The 11,704-nt window shown below is 37.9% G+C and overlaps 1 protein-coding gene and 1 long non-coding RNA gene across 3 annotated transcripts; both read left to right on the top strand.

Moving 5' to 3' along the window:
• Positions 1-2,954: 2,954 nt before the first annotated feature.
• Positions 2,955-6,353, top strand: LOC113040851 (geranylgeranyl transferase type-2 subunit alpha). The gene is given in 6 exon segments (XM_074559790.1): positions 2,955-3,095; positions 3,097-3,205; positions 4,724-4,796; positions 4,798-4,958; positions 5,884-5,969; positions 6,276-6,353. Coding segments are annotated over 6 exon segments (648 nt in total).
• A 1,062-nt stretch (positions 6,354-7,415) lies between these two features.
• Positions 7,416-9,575, top strand: LOC113041715 (uncharacterized). 2 transcript variants are annotated; one of them, XR_003275442.1, is made up of 3 exons: positions 7,416-7,587; positions 8,969-9,057; positions 9,190-9,575. It is a non-coding gene; the product is annotated as an uncharacterized LOC113041715 (long non-coding RNA). The 2 variants fall into 2 exon arrangements; XR_003275443.1 differs by having other exon boundaries at positions 7,417-7,587; positions 8,972-9,057.
• The last annotated feature ends 2,129 nt before the right edge of the window (positions 9,576-11,704 follow it).

Below are 11,704 nucleotides of genomic sequence, written 5' to 3'. Positions count from 1 at the left end.
GGGCGCCGCCATTGTCTAGCGGACCCCCACCTGCTGTTAGCATTCCATTGACTCCCATTCATTTTGGCTTCACTTTGACAGCGAATAACTTTACATCTGAAGCATTTGTCCATTAATTATTTCTAAAGAAATAAGACACCATTACATTGTATCTTACGTTATGGTCCTGTAGAAGCAGTTTTTGTAAAAAAAAAAAAAAAAAAAATAGGCTAACGATTGCGTCATAACCAGCGACTCTCCATCGCACAGTAGAGAAATTACCTTATGGACAGGAGGAGAAGCTCACAGGCAATCTTTTATTGTCTATAAGGCAATCGGGGGACGTTGAGGCATGAAGTCAAGGGAGATAATTAATAAGAATACTTACCGAAATTTGCTCCTGTTCACGCTCGCCTTCTCTGCTAGATTCGGTGGGGGATTCAGATTTCTCTTGGCACAGCGATTAGAAGATTAGCATTTTTAAAAAGCAGTAAATGCTCATCGTAACGTCATTGGGCCATAGGAACATAGACAAAACTAACTAGGCCAAAAAAAAAAAAAAAATCCTTAATATATTATGATTTTGTCAAGAATTATAAAAAATCGTCAATAAGTTCATAATTTGTACTAAAATATTCTAGTCTGGCTATGTCTATTATGTTTCTGCAAGGTCAGCAGTCATTGAGGCTGGGTTTTGTTCAGATCCAGTCTATGGTTCAGATCAGAGCCCGTGAGCTGAGAGCGCATTTCTGAATATCCCGATCCGTTTGCTCGTCCCGTGGGGTCTCACTCAACCCAGAATGGCCTGCTGGTTTGAAAATATGTCATTTTATTGTTCAGTAATAAACTGGTGTTTTCTGTGTCGCTGCAAAGAAGAAGTTGACGCTGCAGACTCGCCTTTAATGCCAGAGAGGAATGCACATTTCATATTTATTACATCATCAGAGAGTAGCTCATTTATTTTGGTTTGAATATTTTCGTTTAAAAGAAGACATTTCAAGCTTTCTGTAATATATTGCCCATATTTCTCAAATCTGAGGCACACGCTGGTTTAGTTTACATGCAATGCAAGTGATCGTGCAGGCGCCTTATTACATTGTCTGGGCTATATATTTGCTTCTTATTTATTAAATTACGGGCAACTGATTCATAAAACATTGATCAAAATTAAGATACAATTCATACAAAACGAAAATCTTTTAAAAAGAGTTTTCTATAAAACAAAACTTTACCAAAAACAGCTACACTGCTCCCCATGCAGTTTTCTTTGCCGCCTCCATCTCTTCCTGCAGACTGAGCTTGTGCGTCATCTTCACCAGTTATTCAGCCAATAAAGTGTAGGCCTATGTATTTCAAAAATGTGTCTAGTACTATATAAATTACAAAGGTTCAATTGCCATTTTCATTTCAAACGACCCGACCGACAGCGACCTGAATATCATTAAAGGGGGGGTGAAATGCTATTTCATGCATACTGAGTTTTTTTACACTGTTAAAGAGTTGGATTCCCATGCTAAACATGGACAAAGTTTCAAAAATTAAGTTGTACATTTGAAGGAATATTTTTGTTCCAAAATACTACTTCCAGTTTGTCACAAGTTTCTGAAAGTTTTTTTTGAGTATGGCTCTGTGTGACGTTAGATGGAGCGGGATTTCCTTATATGGGTCCTGAGGCACTTCTGCCGGAAGAGCGCGCGCTCCCGTATAGCAGAGCAGAGAACACAACAGACTTCACTGATCAGAGCGAGAGCGTCGCGAAATGAGTGTGTTTTTGGTTCCCAGGGCAAGACAACCCTGCACAGATTACCAAAAGAAAAACAGCATTAAGGGACCAGTGGATGGAGTTTATTTTTACAGAGCATCAATGGAGTTGTTCAAGTGTTTTTGTTTGTTCCCTGCATTTCGAAGATGCTTGTTTTACAAACAAGGCCCAGTTTGACGACGGATTTGCACATCGTTTATTTCTTAAGGATGATTCAATCCCAACGAAAAAGGGTCACGATCGTGTGTTGGAACCGCAGGCGGTGAGTAAAACTGCTTCAAATATCTCTGTGTTGTTAACTTAGCTATCGGCGCGTAAGCACATCAAGTAAACAACATGCGATGTTGTCATCAAACTGCACTTTCCACATGTACAGCTTAAAAAAAAAAAAAAAAGACGACATAAAGTGGAACTTAGTCATTTTCCAAAACCGCTAAGCAAATATATACAGTTTCAGTACATACCACATAGAGATGTCGTTGCTGATGCTGCTCTTGTTAAATTTCAGCCTCAGGATCTGATTCTGGATCATAAATAAACAGTTGAATCTGACTGTAAGCCCTGGTTTGTTTTGGATGATGTTTTTTCCCTCACGGTAATAATGTCACAGCTTCCAAACGCTCTCAAGGCAAAAGTTTACTTGCGCTTGTGATTCTTTAGCTCCACCCACACGTCACGCCTCCAGCCGCTCGTGTTTTTCCGGGAAAAATCGGTACAGACTGTCTTTCTCTTATGAATATAATAAAACTAAAGACTTTTTGGAGTTATGAAGGATGCAGTACTACTCTATAGATACTCAAGATTAACAGGAGATTGAGTGAAAACGAGCATTTCACCCCCCCTTTAAGGTAAAAGTGGTCATTTTATTGTATTTATTTATCGTCATGAAAAGTGACATCTCTGTGTTAATCTGGAGTGCTGATTGGCTGCCGTGGCTGAGAGTAGGCTACACGTCTACATCATCAGAGAACTTTTTGATTAAACTAAAAAAATCTTGTTTTTGTATTGAAAATAAGTTTTTCTGCTTAAATGCAGAAATTATAGAAAAAGTATTATGATCTAAATATTTTTGACTGCTCTATGACATACAAGTTTTGTGTGTGTAAATGTTAATAAAATCCTAGTGTGAGGACATAGCAGTAATGCTTATAATCAACTGCATTTATTTACATCAAAACAAAATAAAAATAGTCAAAAAAGTAAGTCATTAAAAATGCCACCCCCTCATCAGATAAGAGCAAAAGACAGTGGTATATTTCTCTCTGCGTCCTCTAGAGAGAAGGACGAGGTGCAGAAGCTGTACGAGTCTGAGCTGCTCTTCATCGAGGCCTGTCTAAAGGTGAACCCCAAATCCTTACGGCTGCTGGCACCACCGCACCTGGGTAAACACGCACCTGTCCCAGCCTGACTGGACCCGAGAGCTCGTCCTCTGTGACCGCTGCCTCAGCCTGGACGAGCACAACCGAGACACAGGGCCGTCGCCAGAACAAACCAAATGGGGGGGCATTTAATTTTCATAGGGGGGCACACTTTTTTTACAGACCAAAACATAAACCCATATTAGGCTATAACTAAAATAGACCACAATAGTCTTGTTTTGTTAAATTATTCAAATAAAATACTTCACCGTTTGACCTCAACGTCTCTGTTTATTGTCTCTTAACATTTCCAAAACCGCCAAAAATTTATTCTGAGATCGCATGCAACGCGCAGCTCAGCTGCGCAAAGGAATTGCATATAAACAATACAATACTGTATGCTTAACTAAATGAATTGCATGATTTATATATACATATACATATACTTATACACACAAACTGCATATTGTAATTTGAATTAATAAAACTACTAACACAAAAATAACATATTGAAAGGTCTGCTGCTGGAGACTTGCCATTGGCTGTTGTATTTGAATAATTAATGAGGTAGGTCTTTGCAAGGTTTGGGTGCTGTTTTGGGATGTTTTAACAGTCATTTATGAATATAATTATATTTAAAATTATGTTCTGTGTAATAATGCGTTGAATAATGAATCATCTGAATCATTTCTGAAGGTAATGTGTTATGCATTTCTAGTGTTACCGTTGTAGTGATTACTGTTCATGTGAGCCAAGCTCTGCTGAAACAACGATGTTAGTGCAATGATCTAAATCAATAACTATCAATATCAAACGTCTAACTGCGCGTTCACACCGGCGGCGTCGGGAGCGTCAAAAATCACTATTGCTACTCTGCTTACCACGATGCAGAAAGATTCGTGAGCGCTCAGACGTTCTGACGTAGATCGAATGCTTATTTTGTATTAAAAGTGGCGCAAACAGACTTGTTGATCTTATGCAGACTAACCACAAAGAGGTTAAACGTTATAAGTTAATCTCATTAAATATTATTGTGGACGAAATATTAAGATCCTTTACTTAAAATGAACGATCTCAGACACCTTGGTCCACGTATCCCTTTAATTATTTTTTTATGTCCCTGTACGCAAACAGGGACACATCATAGATTACTGCAAACGCGAAACAGTAATCAACCTGTCCTCTATTTTGCTTGGGAACTAATGTGATCGGAGCTGCGTCCTCTGGAATCCTCTCAAGCGGTTGACTTCTACGTTCCGATTGGTTGCTGCCCAACCGCGTCATAGCTCATTACCATAAAGTTGCCTTGATTTCAACTCTGCTCGACGCTCTCAAAGGCCAAGTCGCGCCGCGCCGCTCCTCGCCGCTGGTTTACATTGAAAATGAATGACTTCCGGCCACTTAGACGCTCTCGACGCCGGCGGTGTGAATGCACAGTAATGCAAGTTTGGTTAATTGTTCTGTGCGTTACGTTTAGGGGGGCACAAGAAGTCATTTGGGGGGGCACTGCCCCCCGATGCCCCCCCTTGACGACGGGCCTGCCGAGACAGCCAGGGACTGAACAACATATATGAGAGAGATCAGATTTTCATTCTCTCCTGTTCTGATGTGTGTCTTTCCTCAGTCCACTGCTGGGATTACCGGCGCGTGGTGGTCAAGGAGTCTGATGTTTCTGACGAGCAGGAGCTGCAGTTCAGACACCGGCTCCAATTTCTCCAACTACTCCAGCTGTCATTACAGGAGCACGCTGCTCCCTCAGCTCCACCCACAGCCTACAATGACCCCGCCCCCAACACAAGCCCCTCCCCCTCCGCATCTCAGACTCACTCATGCAGAGTCTGAGGGGCAGCTTCTTAAAGGTACAGGAACTCATTTAGAGCGGTGTACAGAATGTTAGCAATAAGGCACTGGTTTATCTTCTATTCCACACTTCTGTCCGTTTTTCATCTCTGAATTATGGCACAGCAGTAGTACATGAGCTCGTGATGTACCGCTCAAAAGTTTGGTTTTGGTAAGATTTCAATATCTAAAGAAGTCTCATATGCTCAACAAGACTGCATTTATTTTAGAAACAAATGCAGTAAAAAGTAATTTTATCAAATTTTATTACAATTTAAAATTAAGTAATTCAGTATTGTATAATAAATAAAATTCCAATGTACGTATTCTGATTAAATATATTGTAAAATGACATTTATTTCTTCGATCAAAGCTGTATTTTCCTCATCATTACTCCAGTCTTCAGTGTCACATGATCTTCAGAAATCATTCTGATATACTGAATGATAAAAACAGTTGGTTAATATTTTGAGGAAACCGTGATATGTTTTTCAGGAATCTTTGATGAGTAGAAAATTAAAAAGAGCAGCATTTATTTGAAATACAAATATTTTATCAATTAATTAACCAGTTTAATGCATCCTTGCTATTAACTCATTCTTTAAAAAATAATTATATTCTTACTCACCCCAAATTTTTAAACAGTAGTTTGAATCTGGCCTAAAATCAATCAGTCAGTCAATCAATTTACGAAATAAATAAATCATACATTTTTGTACAGATTTTTTATTTTTTATTTATTATTATTATTTATATTAGTTGTAATTTAAAATGAAAATATTTTCTTGGTGATTATGTGATTATTAAAGATATAATAATCTCATTATGACACATTATATGCTGGGCTATTATCAAAAATATCTGACCTCAGGTTGCATCTCAGTTTACCCTTCAGAATAATTTCAGTGAACCATGTTGTACATTTCTGATTGTTTTTTTCTGTAGAATATGAGCTGGCAGATAATTCCTTCTTCACCGACCCCAACGACCAGAGCACCTGGTTCTGCTACCACTGACTGCTGGGCAGAGGTGTGTGTGTGTGTGTGTGTCCGTGTGTGCGTGTGTGTGTGTGTGACATATCAGGACACAACTCTGTATAATGACATGGGTATGACACAGGTATTACAAGGAGAGGGTGACTTATGAGGACATAACCCATGTCCCCATTTTTCAAAACGCTTATAAATCATACAGAATGAGTTTTTTTGAGAAAGTAAAAATGCACAACGTTTCCTGTGAGGGTTAGGGTTAGGTGTAGGGTTGGTTTAGGGCCATAGAATATACAGTTTGTACAGTATAAAAACCATTACACCTATGGGATGAACACACATTTGGAGCGAGAGGAGATGATCAGCTGTGTGTATGTCAGCCGGGAGAGAGAGAGGGTGTCTGTGGTCCTCTCCAAACCATGTTAGTGAATCCTGAGACAAGTTGAGCTGCACTGTTTCACCTGAGTATGACTTAATGAGACCCCCCCCCCCCCCCATCTCAGGCTCAGTCAGAGGGTCTGGTGTTGGACGCGTCTCTGTCACAGTCCCGTCTGGGTATCCTTCCCTTCAGCCTCTCCAAGCAGCTTCACTCCTGTTTAGAAGTAGTTCGTCCAAAAATAAAAATGTGCTGAAAATGTACTCACCATCAGGCCGTCCAAGATGTAGATGAGTTTGTTTCTTCATCAGATTTGGATAAATGTAGCAATGCATCACTTGTTCATCAATGGATGCTCTGCAGTGAATGGGTGCCATCAGAATGAGAGTCCAAACAGCTGATAAAAACATCACAATAATCCACACCACTCCAGTCCATCAGTTAATGTCTTGAGAAGCAGAAGCTGTGTGTTTCTAAATCCATCATCAAGGCATTTTAACAAAGACATTTTAAGGCCACAATTCATAATAATGCTCCCTCCAGTGAAAAAGTCTATCTCCATGTTTTCCCCTCACAACAAAATCTCTCCATATATTTGTTTACAACTGTTTTGGCTTGTAAACAGTGATTGATCTGTGCGTGTTTTTCTCCTGCTTTTGATAAGATGACTTTTCCACTGGAGACATTGATAGTGTGGATTATGGAAACAACAGTTTGAAGTTTAAACAGCCATAATGATGAATTCATTTCTTCACTTCACGGGACTGGAGTGCTGTGGTGAGCTGATTGTTTTTATCAGCTGTTTGGACTCTTATTCTGACGGCACCCATTCACTGCAGACCACTGTCCCCATGAAGAAACAAACTCTTCTCCATCTTGGATGACCTGAGGGTGAGCACATTTTCATTTTCGGGGACTATTCCTTTAAACCTGTGTGACAGAAGAAGACATTTAACAGATTTTTTCTTTTTTTTTTATATAATGAACTCTTAGTTTCTTTTTTAAAGCACTTGATCTATTCATACATTCACGTGCACACAGATCTTTAACTGTCTCTGTCAGCTGTGTGATCCACTGGCCAGAGAAACACACACAGAGACAGGGCTCTCCACACAGGCGAGCGTCATGATGGAGTATTAGCTGGGAAACACAGCTGAGGAGGAGGATTTTGTGTTTGTTGAACAGAGCTGGATGAAGATGGGCAGAGAGAGCGGGTGTAAACGTCTCTGTCATGTTTTAGGCTGTGCTGAACGCTGGTGCAGAGACCGATCAGGAGCTCTTCAGGTACTGCTGTGTGTCTGTTTCTGTTGATACTAAGAGACTGTTCAATTGATTTTTTTGACACAATAACTAAACCATTCATCTCTAAAATGTGAAGATGAGCTTATTTCTTAAGATTAATATGGTGCTTCTGCAATAAACAATTAAATTAAGCCATTTTATTGGCCTGTCCGTCAGTCTTAGCCTAAACACTACCATTTTAAACTTTGCCAACTTTTGTTTAGTAAAGATGCATTAAATTGATCAAGAGTGACAACGGAAATTTACGATGCTACAAAGATTTCTTCAAGTAAACACTTTTGATAATTATGCACTCTGTGTTTGAAGAATCCTGAAAAATATTGTGCAGCACAAATGTTTTCAACATTGATAATATGTTCCTTGAGCAGCAAATCAACATAACAGAATGACTGTACTTTTAATCAAATAAATACATAAAAAAAAAAAAAATTCTAGACCTCAAACTTTTAAATAAATTTAAATATACAACTCTAAAAAAATAGATATTTTTGAATCAATCAATGTGTCATAATCAGAAACAATAAAGTAACGTGATAAAATAACGTGATATTTTCCTAAATATAGTAAATATAGTAATAATGGTAAATATATCCAAACATAATTTTTGATTAGTAACATGCATTGTTAAGAATTTCATGTGGACAACTTTAAAGGCAACTGTAATAGTTGTGTCTCGACCAAATATTGTCTGATCCATACAAACCATACATCAATGGAAAGCAAATTTATTCAGTAAATATATTCACAATATATAAAAAATATGAATCTCAAATGTATAAATCTCAATTTAAAAAAAAATTTACCCTTATGACTGGTTTTTTGGTCCGGGGTAACATGTAAAATGTAAATATTTTATGCAAACAATACAATTCAATGAAGTTGAACTTAAATGAGAATTAAAGTGACTGCAGGTGATTTGGTTTTGGAAAAGCAGAAACTGATGTAGGTGTGCTGAGAGATCTGCTGTCAGGGTGGTGTCCCGCCCTCTGCCTGTCAATCATTCCACAGATTCAGGTTTGCCCACATGTCTGTAGAGGGCAAGGTTTTGGTGGAGGTTAGATGAAACTGTTACAATGTCAATGCTGTACATACAAATAAACAAATAACGGCTTTTAATCAAACATCATTTTGATTTAAACTACCCCATAATAGACAACTGTTGCTGACATCAACAAGTGAAATAATCACTTATCAGGTTTTACAAAATTCATGTGTCAAAGAGGTCTTGTGATGAGGAGAGTAATGTCTAACTAATGTTTGATTGTGTTGACCAATTTATTACCAGAACTTAGATCAGTGTGCGTGTGTATGTGTGTGTGTGTGTGTGTGTGTGTGTGTGTGTGTGTGTGTGTGTGTGTGGCAGCAGTGAGCTGTCGGTCGAGAAGACTTCAGTGTTACAGGAAGAGCTTCAGTCCTGCAATCAGCTGCTGGAGCTCGAACCGCAGAACAAATGTAGGTCTGTGTCAGTGTGCTTTTATTTGGGTGTGTGTTTTGTACATGCATACTTCACGTTGCATTTGTATTTGCTGCCTTCTCTTTGGCAAAAGAAACTGTTTTAAGCGTGTGTGTGTGTGTGTGTTTCAGGGTGTCTGCTGACAATCATACTCCTCATGAGAGCTCTGGATCCTCTAGGCCATGAGAAAGAGACTCACATTTCAAATTTTCAAACCCTTAAAGTGAGAAAATACTATCACTACCTCAATGAAGGATGCTCTGGCAGCAGGAAATAACAACATACATAATAGAAATCAATATCAAGGTTCTGGAAATAAGACATGCCTTTTAAAATCTCAGGATTTGAGTTGAACTCTAATAATGTCTCATTCATGTCTATGATGACTTACACGTTAGAGCTGTTCCCTTCAGTATGAGCAATGCAGTAATAGTAATGGCTTTGTAAACACTTAAAAGAAGGCATTTTAACTGGCCTCTCTCTCTTCACTCACTCACTCACACACTCACACACACACACTCACACACACACACACACACACACAGGAAGTGGACCCAATGTGCTCTTCCTACTTCCTACAACACCATTCTGAAAATGGAGTATGCAGAGGTGCGAGTGTTTAGCCTGTCAAATAAGGTTTTTATTTATTTTGTAAAGTGCTTTTTACTATACAAATCGTTACAAAGCAACTTTACAGAAAATTATGTTTCTACAGTATTTAGTAGTAGCTTATAAGTGGTGACTGTCAGTTTGTGCACGTATGACCTATTCCAGAGTTTGGGAGCCAAATGTGAAAAAGCTCTACCTCCTTTAGTGGACTTTGCTATCCTAGGAACTACCAAAAGTCCAGCGTCTTGTGACCATAGGGTGCATGATGGATTGTAGCTAGTTTAGTTAGGTATGCAAGAGCTAAACCATTTAGGGCCTTATAGGTAAGTAATGATAATATGTAGGCTGTCAAATAAGGTAAGAAAGCCCAGAATTTAATTATTTAATTAATTAATTGTTTTTAATAGTTTTATTTAGTTATAATTATTTAGTTTTCAGTTGAGGTGTTAATCGAATCACAAAGCAGTTGGTGGTGGGGTTTATATGAATGTATCTCTGAGTGGAACTGACCGTTTTAGAAAGTCTTTTCATCTCGCCTCTACATCATGCATGTTAAAGGGCGCCTAATGTATTATGCAAAAATCACTTTTATAAGGAGTTTGAACACGGTTGTGTGGCTGCAGTTTGTGAAAACCCATTTTATATATAATTAAATCATAAACGGTCTCTCTGAACAAGTGTTTTCAGAATCTCTCCACATATACAGAGTTTAATGTGAAGTATAGATGAATATTTAAGTCGCTAAATTCAAGTTCACAGAAACACTTTTCTCTGCTGTGGCTGTATGTCACAGATTATAAATGTATTTTTTCATTATTTTCTTTAAAATGAAGTTGTCTACTTGCACTACAAAAGACGCTCTTCAACATTATTGCTACTCTCGACCCCTCAGCCTGTCTTTTTACTGGAGTTACTTCTCCATCATGTCAAGAATTTGTATTATTTTTGGGTAGTAAGATTAGGGATCTCTGGCTGGGGATAATTCGCTCTTATTCCTAACCTCTCTGTATCCACTATCTTTTTCAGTCAGTTCTTCTCCATTTAAGCACGTTTTTATTGATGCTGCTCTGTATCTTCTGATCATAATTAATCTCAGTTTAGAGTCTGGAAATAAGCCTGACTGTTCAAAGCACTGTTTAATGCAGCAGTCTACCAACTGTTTAAACAACTGAACCTGCACTCATCAGTTTTAACAAACTTAAGGCCTATTTCTAACCTGCCATTTATCTCCAAGATTCTGGGGGAAAAAAATTCACTGTTTGAAATATTTCAGTCTTGTTTCGTAGATGTCATTCTGCTGAGAATGTGCTCTTGAAGGTTATGTTTTAATGAAGTGTAGAGCTTGGTTTATACTCGCCGTGTCAGCAGGAGCCCAGAGGTGTGCATCACGCGGCAATGACGTGCATACTGAGGAAATGATAGTAAAAGGAGGATTTGGTTTTCACACTAAAGTAAAGTAAAAGACTGCTTCTTTAACTAGAGGAGGTGAACATGTTGGTTTTCTTGTAAAAGAAAACAACCTTCCGAGTCCCCTCACTGATAGCCAGTTTAGTTTCTGTTTGTTTTCATTTTAAAAATCTTATTTTTGCTGTTTACTTCATGTTGCGGTATTATGGAGGCTTTCTTTATTATTTTTCTTTATTTATTTTGATTTCTCAGTGCTTAACGTGTGTATATTATAGCATGTAGTGTAGGGTGTAGTGCCATGCCTCATCTTATTCATTTTTGTTAATAAATGTTATGTACGCTAGTTTGTCATCATAGCCCAATATATTGATTTATTGTTGTTGTGCTTTTTAATTAAGAATAACAATGAATCAGTCTTTGGTTTTAGTCTTAAAAAGTGAAATATGTATACAGGTGCTGGTCATATAATTAGAATATCATCAAAACGTCAATTTATTTCACCAATTCCATTCAAAAAGTGAAACTTGTATATTATATTCATTCATTACACTGATATTTTTAAAATGTTTATTTATTTTAATTTTTATGATTATAACTAACAACTAAGAGAAAATCCTAAATTCAGTATCT

This window comes from Carassius auratus, chromosome 23 (genome assembly GCF_003368295.1).
Source record: "Carassius auratus strain Wakin chromosome 23, ASM336829v1, whole genome shotgun sequence".
Taxonomy (NCBI): Eukaryota; Metazoa; Chordata; class Actinopteri; order Cypriniformes; family Cyprinidae; genus Carassius; species Carassius auratus.
This window is presented reverse-complemented; position numbering and strand designations above follow the sequence as displayed.